This window comes from Salmo salar, chromosome ssa11, assembly GCF_905237065.1.
Source record: "Salmo salar chromosome ssa11, Ssal_v3.1, whole genome shotgun sequence".
Taxonomy (NCBI): Eukaryota; Metazoa; Chordata; class Actinopteri; order Salmoniformes; family Salmonidae; genus Salmo; species Salmo salar.
In genome coordinates this window covers 19449966-19472671 of record NC_059452.1, presented here as the reverse complement: position 1 = coordinate 19472671, position 22706 = coordinate 19449966, and the positions used below count along the sequence as shown (strand labels likewise).

At 46.5% G+C, this 22706-nt stretch overlaps 1 protein-coding gene across 7 annotated transcripts in view; it reads left to right on the top strand.

The window, feature by feature from the left end:
* zfhx3b (zinc finger homeobox 3b) overlaps positions 1-22706 on the top strand; it is a 261030-nt gene that overhangs the window by 155772 nt on the left and 82552 nt on the right. For 5 of the 7 annotated variants that reach the window (XM_045689152.1, XM_045689156.1, XM_045689155.1 and 2 more), the window contains one exon: positions 707-1209. In XM_045689152.1, coding sequence (XP_045545108.1) covers positions 707-1209 — 503 coding nt within the window. The remainder of the gene's footprint in view (positions 1-706; positions 1210-22706) is intronic. The other 2 variants (XM_045689157.1, XM_045689153.1) reach the window with 1 other exon arrangement.

Genomic DNA, 22706 nt, shown 5'->3' with positions numbered 1-22706 from the left:
CGGAGCTCACGGCCTCTGGAGTTGATTTAGTGCCGGGCCGTGAAAGTACACCAGTCCAAACAGGACTACGTGTAAATCCTTACTCTGGCGGTGCAACGTTTCTGCACCCGGCGAAAAAGTCCAGACTTTCTTTCTCTTGGCTCAAAGGAAGGATAATCTTGATTTAATCAAATTAGGTACATAAATACACACATGCACATTATCCTCAGAGGGGTATTGGAACTAGAGAGCAAATCCACTTTGACTGCAGAGACAAACATGGCTCTTTGTTGAAAGTTGAACCGTACACCTTTCACTTTTCCTAGGACATTTTCCATGCTGAGGGAGGCTCAAAGAACTGAGAGCCCCTTTGGAAAACCCCATGCCTCCATCCCCTCTAAGAAACTCTAAATAACTCCTGATGTCCAGAAAAGTACATGTAACACAAAGTGAAATAGATTGATGGCTAGATAGGAATAATCCCTGAAAGGTGTACTTAGAATTCAGAGCTTGTGAAATTAGAAAATAACCAACTGACCGTGTGCATGTAACCAACTAAGCACTTTCTCTCTCTCTCTCTCTCTCTCTCTCTCTCTCTCTCTCTCTCTCTCTCTCTCTCTCTCTCTCTCTCTCTCTCTCTCTCTCTCTCTCTCTCTCTCTCAAACACACAATTTCTCTCTCTCTTCCCTCCTCTCCCTCTTTCTCTCTTTCCGTCCCTGGTGCTCAGTAGGTGGGGAGATCCCCATGGACATGCGGCTGGGCGGCGTTGGTGGTCAGTTGGTGTCTGAGGAGCTGATGACCCTGGGGGAGAGCTTGTCGCAGACCAGTGACCCCTCCCTCAAGCTGTTCCAGTGTGCCGTGTGCAACCGCTTCACCACCGACAACCTGGACGTGCTGGGCATGCACATGGGTGCTGAGCGCAGCCTGCCCGAGGAGGAGTGGCGCGCCGTGGTGGGCGACTCGCACCAGTGCAAGCTGTGCCGTTACACCACACAGCTGAAGGCCAATTTCCAGCTGCACTGCAAGACCGACAAGCATGTGCAGAAGTACCAGCTGGTGGCCCACATCAAGGAGGGGGGCAAGGGCAACGAGTGGCGCCTAAAGTGCGTGGCCATCGGCAACCCGGTGCACCTGAAGTGCAACGCCTGCGACTACTACACTAACAGCCTGGAGAAGCTACGCATGCATACCATCAACTCCCGCCACGAGGCCAGCCTCAAGCTGTACAAGGTACGTGCCGTTCTCCCCTTCCACCGTTCCTCTCTTTTCTCTTCTTCCTTCCTAATGTTACATTCCTCCACGGTACTCCACTGCAGATCCCTGGATTCTGCTCCGCTGCTAGCCTCTTCCACCAGTCATGAATGATGGCCCTGTTGTCTAACCCTTCTGTTCACAGGGCCCATACAGAGGAGTGGGCGGGCTAGAACCTAGCAGGTGGATCCGGGTAAGGAGGATAAGGGGTGAAATCACTAGGAGAGGGATGAAGAAGTGTGAGGAGACAGAGGTTTGGTGTTAATACTCCTCGGAGCGGGAAAGGCAGAATCGTTCTCGACAGCCGTATTGATTTTCTCTGGACTTGGAGCTTCACCTTCTCCTCTAATCATTCCATAATAGCCAATGGATGAACACTCTCTGAACAAATGGCCATAAATCTAACAGGCCTGATTCCACTTAGGCACCTATCCTGTGTGTCTGCGGCTAGGCTAGGGCTACTCTGTGTTTAACCCAACCTGGCATGGCTACATAGACGGCTAACACAATCACACACACACACACACTAAGACGTAAACAAACGCATACCGTTCACCCACGCATTCACACACCCACACAACTGTAGCTCATCACACTGCTCTGTCCCCAAACACACTGTGCCTTTATTTACACAAAGACTCTGCTCCATTCTCAAGTGTTAGGCTATTGGAAAATAAATGGGCAAAACAAACAATATATTCTATTGGTTTTCTACCTCTTATTTAGTCTTTTTGCAGTATAACTGCTCTTGGCAAATAGTGTAATATAGGAGGGGGGAAAATGAGGAGACATTATTGTGTTTTTAATCACATTAAAAATCTAGGGTAGAATAGACCAATTGAAAACCCTCTCCAAACGCCTGTCTCTCTGGCCCTATTGAAAGCCCCCTGCTTTATGAATGGTTCCTGGGATCCGCTGATGTTTTTATTGCAGGTTTCCTGTCTGCAAGGCCTTTGTAGTGAGAGATCCTACAGTAACGGAGAACAAAAAAAATTCAACACTTAAGGGGAGGTGTGAGGCTCTGCTCCCAGGTCGACCATTAGGAGGGCCGGAGGGAGCAGGCCTTGTTGACGCTCGGTCAGGGTAGGGTAGGGGCCCGGCCGCCGTCCCAGCAGCCTCTGGGCCTGGAGAGAGACAGAGAGCAGGGTTATAGTGGAGCAGGACTAGAGCAGTGTCTCCACCACTCATGCCCAGACACGTAGCCAGGATATTTACAAATACCACACTGATTAAAATATGTAACACAATCTGTAGGACACGTTGGGCCTGGCCTGTGGAGGCAGAGAGGCTGAGAGGGGCCTCTGAGTGCCCCAGGCCAGGTTCATCCTCACTGGGCAGGGCTGGGGTAACCCTGGGTGTTCTCTGTGCCACTGAGACAGACGGGGCACTCTGCCCACATGCCAGTGCCACTGTCTCACACTTGACCGAAATAGATGGGCCCTGACATCCTGCATATCCAACTCACACATAAGGTGGAAAATAATGTTTTGTCTGAAAGGAGAGTGACGAGTTTATATTACATTGTCTGTCTGCCTTCCACTTTATCATGTGCCAAAATGGTGCTTTACTGTAGAAAGTTGACATACTGTATGTGGTAATACGACTGGGGAGGATTAAATATGTACAACACATCCTAGCATGATCGTTTTCCACCACTTAAGCCTCTTAAGATGGCTCCATACTTCTTAAAGCCAATTGATCTCCAGAGAAAGGGAAGTATCTGCCCAGGAATGACCTGAGCTCTCACCCCCGGAACACAGAGCCCTGCTGGCCCTCACTAAGCAGGCAGCTCCCATCACTCCAGACATGTGTAGTGGCGAAAAAGGATGTTCACAACTTATTATTACTGCGTTTCACGACCCACAAATGTGATTACTGGATGATAAGTAAATGGTTCTGAGGCCTAGCTCACTGCAGCACGGGTTGGCTCCCCACTTGACAATGTCACAGCCTTTGTGACGTGTTGGAGTTCCAGTCCTTGTAGAGTAGAGGGAATGACAACCAGCCAAGCAGGCAGAACCCCACAGCACAGCAGGCCCTTGAGCTCAGCAACAGCCTCAGCCTTCGGCTCAGCCTGGCAGATTATGCAAGGATGAAGAAAGGAAAAAAAGGGAAATAATTTATTCTTCCCAAAAGAAATGTGATGCGAATAGCAGCATTTTTTTACCTTTTTGGGGAGAAAATAAATCATCAAGTCAGCATAAACAGACTGTAAGATGTGGGAGATCCTTGGGACACTTCACCCAAATCAAACTGGTTTGCATTAAACAGGCCCTTTGTGTCCACGGCTCCGTATAAATTGGAGCCTGTAATTACTGGAATTAAAAAGGAAGGTTTAAACTGAGGGCTAAGCTGGATGGGATAATTTGAGAGTCTGTGGTATGTGGCCCATATTAGGGCTTTCTAAAAATACCCCCCCCCCCCACCACCCCACGTATTGGAATGTTCCGAAAGCCCATGGAAAACTGGAGCGAGGCGTCCTCACCGCACGGACCACCACACAGTGGGGGTGATGCTGCAGCCTCTTCCTGACTCCCTTGTGCTGGGCTTGGAGACACTCAATCTGGAGCCTCACTTTGCCTGCAGTTGACAGACCCCTGACACACCCCTCTGAACTTTCACCTTCCCTTCACGTCTCCCCATTCACTGTCGGCTTTGTAGTGGCGGTAGTGATGTCGTGATGGTCACCCATAAGCGCAAGCAGATGGCCCTACACTACAATATGCAGGTCACCCCAAAGATAAGCTCTCTTTTATTGGAAGCTTCAGCTCCCCTACTCTCCCTAGAGACACTCTGGCCTGGAGAAATCCAACTTCTACTCCTGATTTACAGTTATTCACAGTTACCTTACGGTAGTAGTAATACATCCCTCCAAACATTTCTGACAGAGACTCACACAGGTTTATTAAACATTCCCAGCAGGCCTCAGGTGCTTTTCTCCCAGTTCCAGGCCTGAGCTGCTGTACTCTGCCTCACTCTGCTTCTGCCCACACAGGATGGGTGGAGCCTGGGCCGGCCAGGCCTCTGCTTCCAGGCAGGAGTTTGGGGAAAGGGGAGGAGCATGGAGGGCTAGCTGGCTACCTTCCTTGTCTCGGGGGCCGGTGCGATCTGCGGTAATTGAGATTGATTGGATGTTATTTTTCCTCTTGCAAATGTAGTCCATTAGCTTGGCACATGCATAATCAGTTTAGAGCGCAGTTAGCTGAATGTAATCATGTTCCTCGGTGTCTGCTCGCACAAAATCCACTCCAGATGCCGCTTGGCCGCGGAAAGAGAGGAAGAAAGTGCCGTCACTATCACATGGGGAATCTTTAACCAAGAAAGCCCCGACACCCCTCCCTCTGTCCTGGCCCCGCTCTATTAAACACACAACTGTACAAAGTCTCCCATAGAAACACACACAACTGTACAAACTCTCTCATAGACACACACACACACACACACAACTGTACAAACTCTCCCATATACACACAGACTGTGCACGGCGACTGCCTACCTTACCCCTGAAAACAGGCCTTCAGAGCAGATCACATGTTCTCAAGTCTTAGCTGCTAAGACTAACGCGATGCTGACTGGGACCCAAGCCCGGCCCACTAACCAGCGCAAAGCATCTGTATCTTGGACGCCTCTCCTCTCCTTATTTTCCCCTCCAGCGCGATCCAACTGGATAACTGAGCGGTTAGGAAAGAACATGTCTGAAAAGCATAATAGGAGCAAAATGTGTGTAATGTAAATGAAGGGATTAGCTGCTACATGGAAATACATTAAGGTGTTTCAGTGAGGATCCTACTCAGCACAAGTACTCTGCTCCTCTGCCCCAGACTATACACTGACCTCCCCCATTAATGATCATAATTATCAGGATTGATTCCAAATCCTCCTGACCATCAGAGGAGAGAGGAAACCATCATCATCGTAACGAATAAGTAATGGTTTCACTCCAGAAAGGATTGTTTTTTATTATCAAATAAAATTGGAGAGAGTAATTTGGAGTTAAAGTCACGGGGGAGCATTTAATCGCTGTTGGGATCCAATCCGTCATGGCCCTTTCATCTGCCAGCCGATCAGCCCAACCTTAGTCCCATCAGGAGACAGACAGATACTCACCACCACCACCAGACAGCAGTTAGAGGAGGGGAGCGGGGAGATAGACAGACACACAGACACACAGACACACAGACAGACAGACAGACAGACAGACAGACAGACAGACAGACAGACAGACAGACAGACAGACAGACAGACAGACAGAGCGAGAGAGGGAGACGGAGAGAGGCTCGTTTAGAGATACTCTGCTAATTATCATGGCTGGCCTGTGATTGTTCAGTAATAGTGCTCAGTGGGAAAGGTTGCAGCGGTTCCAGGAAGAGCTCGGATTTACTGGTACTACCGCTCTAATAAAGCGCTCGCTGCACATCCTGGGAGACAGCCCATTCCCCTATACACACACACACACACACACACACACACACACACACACACACACACACACACACACACACACACACACACACACACACACACACACACACACACACACACACACACACACACACACACATGCTCCCCCTTTACAGCAATCACCTTTACAGAGGCTAGTGGGAATAGCTACACGCGGCTGTACAGATCACATTCGTTAGTACATAGTGCAGGTCATATGATATTGTGTAGCTCGGTGCAAGTGGGTGGTAGCCGGCGTAATGTAAAGCTGAGGAAGTGTTTAAATTGTGTGTGGGGCCTCCTTACACTCCCTCAGTCAACACAGCAATGATCCAGAACCCCCTTCCCCTTCCCACCTCCCTCTGTCTATAGCCTGCCTGCAGGGTGGTGAACTCTGGGCTGCATTGCCTAAACAGGACCCAATCACTCCAGAGGGTGGGTGGGACCACAGGGCTCTCTCTGAGGAATAGAGCTCAGAGGATCAGTCTATGATTGGCTGTAGTGGCTGTCAGTCAGGCTGTGAGGAGTGTGGTATCAGAGCAGAGAGGGAGGGTTCAGGACTCAGTGTTTGGCAGTGTGTTGGAATTTCACAAGTCCTCCAGCTCCCACCTTGGAGAAGGCCAGACGCTGACCCGTGGCCCAGCTGCTACATTGCTGCTGCTGATTGGGAGTGCATCTGCCCCTCCGTTGGTGTTTCGAGGGCCAGCACAGAGAGAGAGAGGGAGGGAGAGAGAGACGCCCAAGCAGGGTAGGCCCAGCTTTATTTGAGCTTTTTTCACAAGCTGTTTACCTAGATTGACTAATAGAATGGCTAAATGGGCCCTGGCCTGTACTCCCTTCCTCCTCACTGTGTGTCTGGTTAGAGATAGGGACGTGTCCAGCACTGCGTCATATCTCTGCAGGCCCACAGAGGGAGGGCCAGAGGGGGTGGGCCGGGGGGGGAGTGGGATGTTATGTTTCTGGTTCAGTTGGGAGTTGGAGTAACTTGGTTATTGTGTTAATGGTTCTTTGTTTTGACTTTAGTTTTTTTCTTTGGGCAGCCGGACAAGAGCAACTGAGCACGCTCCTGCCGGTGTGCAAGGAAGCCGTTGATCCTATTATCTGTTGCCTGATCAGCAGAAAAGGCAGATTGGCGGCTGAAGGGGAGGGTTACGGGAGGACTCAGGGAGAGGAGGACTAGAGCAGCTCAGTGCTCAGTGTATACTAGAGGGAGGAGTTAGTAGAGTTTTAGGAGGTATGTTTGGTGTTGTCAGTGTATACTAGAGGGGGAGTTAGTAGAGTTTTAGGAGGTATGTTTGGTGTTGTCAGTGTATACTAGAGGGGGAGTTAGTAGAGTTTTAGGAGGTATGTTTGGTGTTGTCAGTGTATACTAGAGGGGGAGTTAGTCGAGTTTTAGGATGTATGTTTGGTGTTGTCAGTGTATACTAGAGGGGGAGTTAGTCGAGTTTTAGGAGGTATGTTTGGTGTTGTCAGTGTATACTAGAGGGGGAGTTAGTAGAGTTTTAGGAGGTATATTTGGTGTTGTCAGTATATACTAGAGGGGGAGTTAGTAGAGTTTTCGGAGGTATGTTTGGTGTTGTCAGTGTATACTAGAGGGGGAGTTAGTCGAGTTTTAGGATGTATGTTTGGTGTTGTCAGTGTATACTAGAGGGGGGAGTTAGTAGAGTTTTAGGAGGTATGTTTGGTGTTGTCAGTGTATACTAGAGGGGGAGTTAGTAGAGTTTTAGGAGGGATGTTTGGTGTTGTCAGTGTATACTAGAGGGGGAGTTAGTAGAGTTTTAGGAGGTATGTTTGGTGTTGTCATTGTATACTAGAGGGGGAGTTAGTAGAGTTTTAGGAGGTATATTTGGTGTTGTCAGTATATACTAGAGGGGGAGTTAGTAGAGTTTTAGGAGGGATGTTTGGTGTTGTCAGTGTATACTAGAGGGGGAGTTAGTAGAGTTTTAGGAGGTATGTTTGGTGTTGTCAGTGTGTACTAGAGGGGGAGTTAGTAGAGTTTTAGGAGGTATGTTTGGTGTTGTCATTGTATACTAGAGGGGGAGTTAGTCGAGTTTTAGGTAGTGTTTGGTGTTGTCAGTGTATACTAGAGGGGGAGTTAGTAGAGTTTTAGGAGGGATGTTTGGTGTTGTCAGTGTATACTAGAGGGGGAGTTAGTAGAGTTTTAGGAGGTATGTTTGGTGTTGTCAGTGTGTACTAGAGGGGGAGTTAGTAGAGTTTTAGGAGGTATGTTTGGTGTTGTCAGTGTATACTAGAGGGGGAGTTAGTAGAGTTTTAGGAGGTATGTTTGGTGTTGTCAGTGTATAATAGAGGGGGAGTTAGTAGAGTTTTAGGAGGTATGTTTGGTGTTGTCAGTGTATACTAGAGGGGGAGTTAGTAGAGTTTTAGGAGGTATGTTTGGTGTTGTCAGTGTATACTAGAGGGGGAGTTAGTAGAGTTTTAGGAGGTATGTTTGGTGTTGTCAGTGTATACTAGAGGGGTAGTTAGTAGAGTTTTAGGAGGTATGTTTGGTGTTGTCAGTGTATACTAGAGGGGGAGTTAGTAGAGTTTTAGGAGGTATGTTTGGTGTTGTCAGTGTATACTAGAGGGAGGAGTTAGTAGAGTTTTAGGTAGTGTTTGGTGTTGTCAGTGTGTATACTAGAGGGGGAGTTAGTAGAGTTTTAGGAGGTGTGTTTGGTGTTGTCAGTATATACTAGAGGGGGAGTTGGTAGAGTTTTAGGAGGTATGTTTGGTGTTGTCAGTGTATACTAGAGGGGGAGTTAGTAGACTTTTAGGAGGTATGTTTGGTGTTGTCAGTGTATACTAGAGGGGGAGTTAGTAGACTTTTAGGAGGTATGTTTGGTGTTGTCAGTGTATACTAGAGGGGGAGTTAGTAGACTTTTAGGAGGTATGTTTGGTGTTGTCAGTGTATACTAGAGGGGGAGTTAGTCGAGTTTTAGGAGGTATGTTTGGTGTTGTCAGTGTATACTAGAGGGGGAGTTAGTAGAGTTTTAGGAGGTATGTTTGGTGTTGTCAGTGTATACTAGAGGGGGAGTTAGTCGAGTTTTAGGAGGTATGTTTGGTGTTGTCAGTGTATACTAGAGGGGGAGTTAGTAGAGTTTTAGGAGGGATGTTTGGTGTTGTCAGTGTATACTAGAGGGGGAGTTAGTCGAGTTTTAGGAGGTATGTTTGGTGTTGTCAGTGTATACTAGAGGGGGAGTTAGTAGTTTTAGGAGGGATGTTTGGTGTTGTCATTGTATACTAGAGGGAGGAGTTAGTAGAGTTGTAGGAGGGATGTTTGGTGTTGTCAGTGTATACTAGAGGGGGAGTTAGTAGAGTTTTAGGAGGTATGTTTGGTGTTGTCAGTGTATACTAGAGGGAGGAGTTAGTAGAGTTTTAGGAGGTATGTTTGGTTTTGTCAGTGTATACTAGAGGGGGAGTTAGTAGAGTTTTAGGAGGTATGTTTGGTGTTGTCATTGTATACTAGAGGGGGAGTTAGTAGAGTTTTAGGATGTATGTTTGGTGTTGTCAGTGTATACTAGAGGGGGAGTTAGTAGAGTTTTAGGTAGTGTTTGGTGTTGTCAGTGTATACTAGAGGGGGAGTTAGTAGAGTTTTAGGAGGTATGTTTGGTGTTGTCATTGTATACTAGAGGGGGAGTTAGTAGACTTTTAGGAGGTATGTTTGGTGTTGTCAGTGTATACTAGAGGGAGGAGTTAGTAGAGTTTTAGGAGGTATGTTTGGTGTTGTCAGTGTATACTAGAGGGAGGAGTTAGTAGACTTTTAGGAGGGATGTTTGGTGTTGTCAGTGTATACTAGAGGGGGAGTTAGTAGAGTTTTAGGAGGTATGTTTGGTGTTGTCAGTGTATACTAGAGGGGGAGTTAGTAGAGTTTTAGGAGGTATGTTTGGTGTTGTCAGTGTATACTAGAGGGGGAGTTAGTAGTTTTAGGAGGGATGTTTGGTGTTGTCAGTGTATACTAGAGGGGGAGTTAGTAGAGTTTTAGGAGGTATGTTTGGTGTTGTCAGTGTATACTAGAGGGAGGAGTTAGTAGAGTTTTAGGAGGTATGTTTGGTGTTGTCAGTGTATACTAGAGGGGGAGTTAGTCGAGTTTTAGGAGGTATGTTTGGTGTTGTCAGTGTATACTAGAGGGGGAGTTAGTAGAGTTTTAGGAGGGATGTTTGGTGTTGTCAGTGTATACTAGAGGGAGGAGTTAGTAGAGTTTTAGGAGGTATGTTTGGTTTTGTCAGTGTATACTAGAGGGGGAGTTAGTAGACTTTTAGGAGGTATGTTTGGTGTTGTCATTGTATACTAGAGGGAGGAGTTAGTAGACTTTTAGGAGGGATGTTTGGTGTTGTCAGTGTATACTAGAGGGGGAGTTAGTAGAGTTTTAGGAGGTATGTTTGGTGTTGTCAGTGTATACTAGAGGGGGAGTTAGTAGACTTTTAGGAGGTATGTTTGGTGTTGTCAGTGTATACTAGAGGGAGGAGTTAGTAGACTTTTAGGAGGTATGTTTGGTGTTGTCAGTGTATACTAGAGGGGGAGTTAGTAGAGTTTTAGGAGGTATGTTTGGTGTTGTCAGTGTATACTAGAGGGGGAGTTAGTAGAGTTTTAGGAGGGATGTTTGGTGTTGTCAGTGTATACTAGAGGGGGAGTTAGTCGAGTTTTAGGAGGTATGTTTGGTGTTGTCAGTGTATACTAGAGGGGGAGTTAGTAGAGTTTTAGGAGGTATGTTTGGTGTTGTCAGTGTATACTAGAGGGGGAGTTAGTCGAGTTTTAGGAGGTATGTTTGGTGTTGTCAGTGTATACTAGAGGGGGAGTTAGTAGAGTTTTAGGAGGGATGTTTGGTGTTGTCAGTGTATACTAGAGGGAGGAGTTAGTAGAGTTTTAGGAGGTATGTTTGGTGTTGTCAGTGTATACTAGAGGGGGAGTTAGTCGAGTTTTAGGAGGTATGTTTGGTGTTGTCAGTGTATACTAGAGGGGGAGTTAGTAGTTTTAGGAGGGATGTTTGGTGTTGTCATTGTATACTAGAGGGAGGAGTTAGTAGAGTTGTAGGAGGGATGTTTGGTGTTGTCAGTGTATACTAGAGGGGGAGTTAGTAGTTTTAGGAGGTATGTTTGGTGTTGTCAGTGTATACTAGAGGGAGGAGTTAGTAGAGTTTTAGGAGGTATGTTTGGTTTTGTCAGTGTATACTAGAGGGGGAGTTAGTAGAGTTTTAGGAGGTATGTTTGGTGTTGTCATTGTATACTAGAGGGGGAGTTAGTAGAGTTTTAGGAGGTATGTTTGGTGTTGTCAGTGTATACTAGAGGGAGGAGTTAGTAGACTTTTAGGAGGGATGTTTGGTGTTGTCAGTGTATACTAGAGGGGGAGTTAGTAGAGTTTTAGGAGGTATGTTTGGTGTTGTCAGTGTATACTAGAGGGGGAGTTAGTAGAGTTTTAGGAGGTATGTTTGGTGTTGTCAGTGTATACTAGAGGGGGAGTTAGTAGTTTTAGGAGGGATGTTTGGTGTTGTCAGTGTATACTAGAGGGGGAGTTAGTAGTTTTAGGAGGGATGTTTGGTGTTGTCAGTGTATAATAGAGGGGGAGTTAGTAGAGTTTTTGGAGGTATGTTTGGTGTTGTCATTGTATACTAGAGGGGGAGTTAGTAGAGTTTTAGGAGGTATGTTTGGTGTTGTCAGTGTATACTAGAGGGGGAGTTAGTAGAGTTTTAGGAGGTATGTTTGGTGTTGTCAGTGTATACTAGAGGGGGAGTTAGTAGAGTTTTAGGAGGTATGTTTGGTGTTGTCAGTGTATACTAGAGGGAGGAGTTAGTAGTTTTAGGAGGTATGTTTGGTGTTGTCAGTGTATACTAGAGGGGGAGTTAGTAGAGTTTTAGGAGGTATGTTTGGCAGAGGTGGGACCAAGTCATCATTTTACAAGTCACAAGTCTTAGCACTCAAGTACCAAGCCAAGTCCCAAGTCAAGACAGGCAAATTCGAGTCAAGTTTCAAGTCAAGACCGTCAAGTATCAGGTCAAGTCTCAAGTCCTAAACTTTAAGTTTCGAGTCCTAAACAAGTCATAATGTGCTCTTAACCAAATGTAATACCATTTCATATTTTTAACGAGTAATAGTTAGTATATTACATACATATTACATTACAACGTATGTCAATGGCTTTAGGAACAGCAGTAACATCAGGCAGGATTTAGGCCACCAACTGCCTAGCCAGTTGTAGCTCAATCTTGGGTGCAATGATCACGTTCCCTCACTGACTGACTGTGTGGAGGTTCATTGATTTAACGTCACGTTAGCCTACATGATACACTAGTAAAGTATTAAAATATATAGCTGTCGGCTATATTAGCCACGACTTACCGTTCTTTGTGCAGCTTCAAATGTCAAACAAAGTTGTAAATTGTTGCGCCTCCGTCTGTAATTTTCTTCCCGCATGTTTTGCAAGTTGCAATCCGTTTTTTGTTGATACAGCGTTGTCTTTATATCCGAAAATAATCATTTTGGGTATCATCTTTCCAAGGGCTCCATCTGAATTCACCCGCCGACGTTCCTCTGCACTGTCACACACAACTTTTTTCAGCTGGCACAATTTGATTGGCTGCTGTCCGATTCAAACTGTAATCCGTTAAATGAAGAGTTGATGCGCTGCACACTTTTTTTAATAGCATCGTTTTTAATATTTGGGCTTGGGGAGGGTATCAAGCCCAAACCTAGATCTACAGGCCTAACCCTACCTCCTCCTCCCTCCTTTCCACCTACAAACAGGACTTACTGACACCCCTATCACACACCAACACACCCACATCCCTCTCTCTTTCACTCTCCCTCTCTCATTCTTTTTCCTTTTTTCCCCTCTTTCTCTCCTCCCCCCTTCCATTCCTCTCCATTCTTTGTCTCCTGAAAATGAATGGACAAGGCAAGTACCCGTCACCCACAAAACAAACCAATACAGATTGTAGGCCAGTGGGTGGTCTTGTATGGGGCTCTGCTTAAGGTTAAATGTTTTTAATCCAACCAGGCTGGAAAACTAAATATTCTCCCTAGCCAAATCCTCTTTCTGCACCCCCCACCCCTCCTCATACTCCACCCTCCTCTCTTTCTCTCTTCTCCCCTTAGTCTTCTCTCTCTTTATAGTTGCGCACTCTTCACTTTGGGGCAAGACGTTTGTTGTTTATGCTCTGGTTAATTTATTCACTCAACAGGGTTTCATAAAACAGCTTATATAGGATAAACACAGGGTCTCACCATAAAAATAGAGCAAACAAATCTAACTTTCTCTCTACTCCCCTAGTCATGACGGACCAACCGTAAGACTGAGAGCTGTACTTTTCAACATGATGAGAGGAGGATTTATTGAGAGCGCAATTACATCTTACAGAATCAACTTCCTGTGCCGAGCCTGACCAGAGGGTCTCCTTCTCTATCACCTAATCAGTGTTTTACCCAGCCACTGCCAGCCTCAATCTTGTAAAGATGATATTACAGACATATCAGCCATAGTCCTATCTCTGCCCCCCCCTCCCCCCCACACCATTCCACATCCCAGAGATAACAGGGAGATTGCATCCCCTTCCTTGTCTTCAAAAAGACCAGATAAGAGCCACATTTAATCAGCAGACTCTATAATTTGGTGTTAACTTTGCACGTATTTGCTAGTCAAAGTGCAGTGAAATGACAGGCCAGGTGGATGGTGTCTCTCTGTCTATCGTGGCCTCTCCTGGGGCCATCTGGCTGGCCAGTCCATAGCCAGGACGACCAGGAGAGTAAGTGCAGTCGATGGGCAGGTAAACGCTGCCTTGATGAGGCCTGGACCGGAGCTCCTCTGGATCTGTGTGGCTCCTAAGCTGAGGGGATGGAGAGAGAGGCAGGCTGGCTTACTGGCTCACCACCATCAATACATCAGTGGCTTAGCGACCAGATTAACAGCCTGCGAGTGGTCAGGGCCACAAAACTGCTCCACTCGCTTCTCTATTCAGTGGGTCTGTGGGGTGGGCAGGGGGGTGAGGGGGAGAAGGGACGGGGGATCTCAGTCATCAGGATGAGCACACAGGGATCCCATTCTGTTTAGGTTTGGGCTGCCGAGGAGAGTCTGGGGACAGATAAATAACAGGAGTGCAATGGAAATGTGGACCTAGCTGTTTGAATTTCACTCCCATTACCTTGTAACGCCCCACTAGTGAGTTTAAATGGGTATTTGATGGGTTAAGTCTAATGCTGGTGGTATGCGTTTTATTTGCTATTTTAAAGGGACGCTTCAGGATTTTACATGCAGTTTGAAGGAAGTTGCTAACAAGTGTTAATACAAATGCTAAATAGCGTTAGTGCAATGACTGGAAGTCTATTTTAACTGCTAGCATGCTAGTAGATGCCATAGACTTTGGTAACTGCTAGCATGCTAGTATATACCATAGACTTCCAGTCATTGCGCTAACGCTAGTTAGTATTGGCTTTTGAAACTACCTCTAACTTCCTTCATACTGGCTGCAGAGACGTAAACATTTTATCCATGAGTTCATCTTACTCTGGGGCAGTAGATAAAGGGCTTATTGCCAAAATCCCAAAGTGTCCCTTTAATATTCAGAACTAGTCTAACATTAGACAATTCTCTCTATTTTTTCTTTAAAGATGAGAACTCACCGAGCCAACCCCATAGCCCAAACACAATTGCTGGGGAGATTTGAACTCCTAACCTGGAGATCCTCAAGGCCTTAGTTCCATAGTGTGGGGATAAAAAGTCAACCCCACCCTCCCCCATGGCGATGACTGTCCATCCAAGTGGCGTATGTTTGGCCTAATTGCCGTGTTCTGGAGTCCAGCGTTAGGACTGGGAGCTGTAAATCTATCAGTGTTATGGGGGCAATGTTTTCTCCAGATGTAGACGAAAGATTTCATCCCTTTGTAATTAAGCAGTGCAGCCCAGGGTGTCATATGGTTTTTATTGGGGCATTCTGGGAAAAATCATTTCGCACCTTGTTTTCTCATCATGCCCTTTATTGTTGTATAAAAGGAGGGATAAAAGAGAGAGAGGAGATTTTTAAAAAGGAAAGAAAATAAAATCTGTTTGAATTCCTATATGGAAATGACTGGGTATTGATTTAGGAGACAGAGGTGGGAAGGGGAGGGGGCAGCACAGGGGCCAATCAGAGACCTTCTCAGACAAAAAACAGGTAGAGGAAATAAAAAGATTAAAATAGAATACAGTGAATTTTCACAAATATTATCGTTTCCTCCTGGTGTCTCTGTTTCCACCTGTGCTCTACTTTAACTCATTAAAGGAATGAGAGAGAGAGAGAGAGAGAGAGATGGAGGGAGGGAATGCACAGAGTTACGGGTTAGGGACAAGAACGCTGTTCAACTTCTCAAGGACAGTGATAGTTTATAGCCTTCACATTCCCTCATAACAAACTGATGCCTGGAATAAAGGACACTGTGTAGAAACAGGATTGTCCCTCACTCCCCATAAGCCCCACCCTCTTGCCATCATCACCAGTCACCCCCACCTCGCCCTTTTTTGTTTATGTTGCAAACTTAGGGGTCAAACTTTCTGAGGTGAGTGTTTTTTTTACTAGTCACAGCTGGTGAAAGTGCGATAGAGAGGGATTGGGCCTTTGTTCAAAATAAGCGGTTTCACACATTTGTATTTTATAAAGCACTTTTCAATCGCTGGGTGATTTACGGAGCTGTGCTATCCTGTTGGAGGGCCTCTCTCTCTTGCTCTCTCTTTTCCCTGTGAGCACAGATCAGAAATACAGACAGCAGAGGAAGTCTTCACCACAGCCTCTCAGCTCCTCTCCTCTCAGCTCCCTCCCAGATCCCAGGACTGCTTCCAAATCGCTGAGAACTATTCCTCATCTCCTTCCTCGCCAGTCACCACGCCAGGCCCACAAACCCCACTTAATAACGCCACCACATTCAATCAACACCAGACCTAAAATTAGGGCCCGCTGAATGATTCAAACGTGGATCCTTCTTTCAGATGGCCTATCTCTGTCACTACTTAGGAATGTCCTTAATTTATGCTTGTACGGTTGGAATGGTCTTGTTGGAGTAATTAGAACCATAAGGACTCTGTGCTACTGTATAAACGGGTCTCTTGGAGCCAGTATATTTACGTGCCATGAGAGTCGATTGCTAAATCTGGTTTGCAAATTATTATTCAAATCATCAATATATTAATTTAAGCAACCGAACGGAGAGTCTAGTTTAATGAGTTATATGAACCAGGCTTTATTAAATATTTGTTTATGTTGCACGGGAGAGTAGTGTATATTAGTTCTTGCAGTGGCATGTCCCAATGGGCCCAGATCTCCATGAACACAATCCCTGCTTTTGTTCTCTCCACTCTTCTTCTGATGCACCTCCTGTGTCTCCAGACTACTCTTCCCAACATCATTTCACAGATGAGTTATGAGAGCACCGGTCTGTGTTGGAGATGATTCCCCCCATATTGCCAGCTAATATCCCCCTCCTTTAAGTCAGGATCCAGTTACTGGCCTCCATGGTCCCTGCAGGAACGGCCTTTGTTCCTGAATGGCTGGGAACAGGAACCTCTCTCTACATTAGATGTTTTTCCTTCTTTATGAAAAAGAAATGTAGCCCCTTTTTATTCTTCTTAGACTAATCTGATGGGGTTTCTTCTCAGTTCTTCCATGCACATAGTGCTGCAATAGGCACCTTTGAACTTTAGAAAAGATTAAATGTTAGAATGACGGGAGTTTATGGGATCAAAACAGAATATCAGATTGAATAAAATCGGGATTATAGGAGTGACGAGACAAATTATTACAAATCCCTCAGTACATGAAACAACCCTCCAAAAACCTGATCGTTCTCAGGGCCTGCTGTTTGTACTGTGATTTCCTGCTGGAGAGTGAGTTTTAACACACCTCGTCTCTTTCACTCCAAATGGGGCTTATCATTCAATTTTCCTCAATTTCCGGCTATTTCTGGCCTCATTTTCAGTTTGCTCTGTCATGATGGACTCACTGACAAAGAACATGTTGGAACAATTTGTGACATCCCTCTAGAATCACCTTTGATCATTGGCATTCTTTGATTGGTCATTTTATGTGTGTTGGTAGAGTGGGCTGTAACACCATTAGCTGATATTATATATACTGTAGGCTGCATGGCCTCAGAGGCCACTTATATACACAGCATATTACACATGTAGAGTAAATGACCATGTAAATATGGCGTGTCTGCGTTTTGAAGTTCATTTGGAGGATATACCAGTAAATTCTAGGAATAGATTACTGTAGATTACTACCTGTAAATCGTGCAGTTTGGTGTGAGAGCCGCCCTGCCCGTACATCTGGAGAGCCGTTTAGTGCCTTTCAAAGAAGAGCCCCAGCAACAGAGTATTCCCCGTATTCAACTTAACTTTTAAATCATTAAACATGATGAAGCCATCTCCGCAAAGTCAGGTGTTTATATACGAAAATCAAACGCCATCTGCCATCTCTGATCAGAGGCAACAGCCTTCAGGCCGGGGTTACGAAGGCACAACAGGAAAAGCCATTAACTGCCAATCACTGTATCGATCGACAAGCCAGTCCACCACTACTATCACCACTCACCACCCACCACCCCCCACCCCACCCCCCTCACACTCACAGACTCACACATATAAGCACTTACTATATACAAACCCACACTCAGTCACATAACAAACTTCCCTCATACTGCCTGGTTGGTTAGACCAGTCTGAAATGTGGAGGTTAGGCTACTCATCACAGGAAAGTACACTCTTTTCCCCGCCTCTCTCTCCTCTCTCTTGTTCTCTGTCTAAGCGTTACCTTTTGAATGATCTAAAGATCCACGTAAGAAGAAGGTTGTCTCTTTACCTTGGCTCTGTTGTCTATGTTGTCTGAAGAACAGTCTCGACTGCTTAAGATATTTTCAATTTAAAACACAACCCTGCCATCTCTCTATCTAAAAATCCCCCCAAAGGAACTCTGCCACCATGTCTAAGTGAGCGCAGACACTCCACCACTCATCCGTTTCCCTCAATATTTTTGGAGTCCGACATCAGATAAAAAGGGAAAACTAATAGTCAGCCAAGGACAAAAGAGGAAAAAAAGGGGGGATTGATTTTTTCCTCCATTTCCAATGGTGTCGTTAGGACTAAGGGTCATTAGAAGAATATTTACCTACTTCCCAGTTTAATAGAGATGCTGTGTATCAGGGAGTGATCGGGAGCAGAGGTCAGGGCTGGGGGGAGCAATTAAAGTCTATGGATCCAGGAGCCCAGGGCCCGTCCCATTGTGTGTGCTGCAGGCACCAACTGATAGGTGAGCTGAAAGCAAGAGAAAGGCAATGCATATTGAACATGGCTTTATAAATGTATTGAGCCATGCTACAAATGAACTGGAGCTGCACAAGGGACAGATGCATGCACACACTATCTTTAATAGGAGTACACATAATGCACTCATTCGGTGTTTTGCACTTTTATTGTTATTTTTGCTTACCTACTTCAGTACTCTTAAGATTTCAAAGTGGCCCGAATATCTAAGCAATGTTCTTTCTTATTTATTTCCTCATATCTCTTTCTCGCTCCCATTTGAATGGTCTTCCCTCTGGCCACACAATAGCCAAATCCAGGCCAGGCATCAGGCCTGATGAATGTGGCCCGGGGCCTATGCCCTCGCTCTGCCTCTGTGGTGGCCTCATCAACACATCAGCCTGGGAGGGAGAGGGAGAGAGAGAATGAGAGAGAGGGAGGGAGGGAAAGCGGGAGGGCGAGATACAAACCAGACTAGCCATTTTCCTCGTCCTGCTCATAAATATTTGTGTGGCTGATTTATAAACAGTGGAGCGAGAGACAAGATCAAAGTGAACTCTAACGGTTATATAAAACCAGGGCTTTTCACGACACTGCCCTACAACACACCATGCTTATACCTATTAAAGACAAAGCCATATATCACACGCCATATTGGCAAGACTATTGAGTGGCCCCGTGCAGTTTAAAGCTTGGTGTTGCCCCTGCTATGACTCTAGGTCTCACAGCGCTAGACTGCGAGCTGCTCACACTGCTAAAAGGCTATAGGCATGTGCTATTGCTAGCACTCTCCTGCACTCAGCCTGTAAACTTTGTCTGAGTTCAGTGGGAAGTTTGATATTTCGTAAATGTCTGTAGCCAGTAAATGATATGCTGCCGTGTAATACAGCAGTTTAACAAGAGGAGTCAGTGTGTCCTATGGAAGAGGGAGTAGACAGCTGCACAGGCTGGTTCAGCCAGCCAGCCGGTCAGCCAACACAAAGGCCATGCCATCTCCAGAAGAGAGAGGAGGGGTGGGAGGAAAGGGGAGGGGGGTGGGGTCAACTCTGTCGTGGGACAGCTTTATGGGTCCAAGACTGGAGAGAGAGAGAGAGAGAGAGAGAGAGAGCTTGAGATCTGCAGTATCATACACAGCAACACCCCCTAGACCCACTGGCCAGGGAGCAGAGTGGAGTAGGGCAGACATTCCACACCTACAGACAGTGTTTACCTCCCTTTTCCTGACCTGACTCGGCCCCCTGGGAGTGAGGGAGTGTGGGGGTATGAGAGGAGAGGCACCGCTGTCTCTCTCTGCTGACCCCGGCCCTCTCCCAGATTAATAACAGAAGAGGCTTTCAGATGCAGGGAGGGCCGTGAAGACGCCTACTAGTTGACCTCTGTGGGAGGGAGAGCAGGGTGGGTAATGGGAGAGAAAGAAAGTCTTTCTCAACGGAGATTCCCCCCTTTGTCCTAAAAATAGCTGAATAAACAGGGGATCCATCACCAGGACATGTGCCCAGGCAGCCAGGCAGGGTGACAGTGGTGGTGATGGGGCTAGGCTTCATGCTAAACAGCCTGTCTGTCTGAGGACATCTGGCCCCCTGGCTCCCAGGGAACATGGTGACACTGTTTTCACTGCACACTTCACCTTATCCCTTACATAACACATAGCCAGCCAGCCAGCTAGCCTCTATCTCTCTCTGTCTCTCTCATGTGTGAACACTCACTCACAGACAGAATAGCTCTGCCCATGTTCTTTACCCACTGGGCTTTGTCTGTGTATTATAGCAGCTACTATGACGTGAGAGGGTTTTATACTGTATGTGTGTGTTTGGTTGTATAACTGTTTACTACCAACAGTTGAAACTGGAGGAACCAGTTATTTTAGTGGAAACCTCCAAGCAAGGATATGTTTGATAGGAAAACCACAGCAGCGCTGGTGTGGACATGGAGGACAGATCCCGTGAGTGAATATTCTATTATAGCTACACCTTGTATTTATGCAGAAGACTGACGGTATTGCAGGGTGAGTCTGCCCAGGTAGGCCGGTGTTCTCTGTTCTGCATAGGGGTGTGTGCGTGTGTGCGTGAGAGAGAATGGAAAGCAGACAGCTTCTCCCCAGTGTGTCTGACTCCAGCATGGTGAGAGTTGAGTTCAAAGCCCTGCTGGAACATCACAGGGCTGAAGCTGAATGAGGCTGAGTGAGTCAGACGAGCCAGCCCATGGTCTGGGAAGGGTTACTGAATTATTACTGATGGTTTCAGGGTAACTGTCCGACCGCAGGTCTGGCGAATATTAATCATTTATTTGATTGTCTGCATGTGCTGATTAATCAATCTGAGGGAGATCTGCAGGATTAACTAGCCCATTATTCCTTTGTACGAAGATTTTAAAAGACTTATTTATCATTTATTTTTAGTCCCCTGCTGATGAGGGAGAAATAAAAACTGAGGTGAGATTGGGCAGAACAGCAACAGAGGGAAAGTGCTGGGGGAAGAGGGGGAGGGGATCGAGAGGGAAAGGGAGAAAGGGAGAGGGAAAGAGAGAGGGGAGGGGAAAGAGAGAGGGGAGGGGAAAGAGAGAGGGGAGGGGAAAGAGAGAGGGGAGGGGAAAGAAAGAGGGGAGGGGAGAAAGAGAGAGGGGAGGGGAGAAAGAGAGAGGGGAGGGGAGAAAGAGAGAGGGGAGGGGAAAGAAAGAGGGGAGGGGAGAAAGAGAGAGGGGAGGGGAGAAAGAGAGAGGGGAGGGGAAAGAGAGAGGGGAGGGAAAAGAGAGAGGGGAGGGGAAAGAGAGAGGGGAGGGGAGAAAGAGAGAGGGAAAGGGAGAAAGAGGGAAGGGGAGAAAGAGAGAGGGAAAGGGAGAAAGAGGGAAGGGGAGAAAGAGAGAGGGGAGGGGAGAAAGAGAGAGGGGAGGGGAGAAAGAGAGAGGGAAAGGGGCTTTTAGATCTAACCAGGAGAGGAAAAATGCCAGATTTAACTACGGCAGAAACATACTGTAGAGACCTCATGGAGGCATAGACCAATAGATACGCTTTCATTAAAAGAGCCAGTGAGAGAAGCGGGAGAGAGAGAGAAAGGGAGGAGAAACAACAGGACCAGGAAGTTGATGGGAAAGTGATTGCTCTCTCCACCTGGAGCAGACTGTCTGCCTGCCTGTCTGTCTGGGAAAAGGGCGGAGTGCTGTTGCAGTGGACTCTTGCCCTGCTCTCTCCTCTAGGTAAATTCAGTTATCTTACTGAGTGTCGCTTAATCCAACAATAGCAGAATTCCTGGGTGCAGCCCCACCTACGCCATATCCACGCTATAAATTCTCAATCCTCCGACTGTTTGTGTTATGTCATGTAATTCCTTTGATTCCGACATACCTCTGTTTGTAAATACAAGAGGCACTCAAAGGGCTGTGGTTACTTTACAAGTATGGCGCCCCCGGCGCTTTGGTGGAGAATAGTGGGAGGGAGAGACAGAGAAAGGGATAGGGAGAGGTGGTTAGAAACTGTATATACTTCCCGTGGCTCCTCTGCTAAGCCCACTCCCTCCAGCCTCTGGTTGCACGGTCATGCAGTCAGTCAGGCAGAGAGGCAGGAAGACAGGCAGGCAGAGGCCACAGCACAGCAGAGAGGAACGGGGTAAAGCAGGAACAGGGCAGAAAGCTGAGAGGGAGGAATATATCCTCACTCATGGCTGAACATGGCTCCTTAATTATGCGCTTTTTAGCAAGTTTAACCTTTACCGCTTTCCTCCCGGGGTTGAGATTAGTGCTCACCATGCTTGATTTACTGCACAATAACTGAACAAGAGGTTTACCTAATCAATAAACAGGAAAGGGAGAAAGTGGTAGCCTTTGAGGTATAGTTTGTGACTTTGTGTACCAGTAAGCAGGGTGTATAGGTGGACAGGGCAGCGGGACTGTGATGCCAGCCTGTCCGATGCCTGAGCGGTACGTTGAGCTCACCGCTTAGCTGTGCCAGCTCCTCTAGTGTCTCTCTTCGCCACAGTCACCGGAGTGGAAAACATTATGGGAGGTCAACAACAAGGAAGGTCAGCAACTAATCGCATAATAAGGGTACTCCTCCAAAACATTAATAAATTAAAATCACAAGTTGTCCTATAAAAAGGGCCTTAATGCGATCTTACAACCTACGTGCGTAATTTACATTAAAAGGGATACAAAGCTTTCCTGTGCGCTGGGGAGCAGGAGGTTGCTGTGCCCTGTGTTAAATATCCCAAACATTTAATGGGCAGCCATCTCCAACGACCTCCGTGATGACACTGGGGCTAATGGCATGAGCTCGCTGTGGTTATTTAGGGAAGCTCCAATGCCCAGCCAGGCCGGCAGAGGTCTTTCAGCACTAGGCTCCTCTGCTCTGGAAAAGCTTCTGCCAGCGTGACTAAAGCAGTAGGCTGCCTCCAATTAGACCAGGCTGTGTTGGACTTTTGTGACGACCACCATATCTCAGCTGTAATTATGCTGCGCTGGGAATGATGAGGGTTTAGGTTATTGATCCTCCATTGATCACCCTGATCAATGAGCACTTTGTTTGTCTTTTTATGGAAAGTGAGGTTATGTTTTTTTCTATGGCTAATGAGCAGCCTGGGCAGAATTACCCTATAAAGCCAGAATGGCTTTTTGTGTTAGCAGGTCCCTGGTGTAGTCGATGATATTATGGGATAGAGGGGTTAGACCTTCACAGAGCACCACTTTTCAACACAAGTACACACACTCCCATTGGCCATGGGTTAGAGGCTACTGGGGGTCTTAGGGAGAACTCATTTCAAATTCATGTCTAGTTGGGGGGGCAGAAGAAG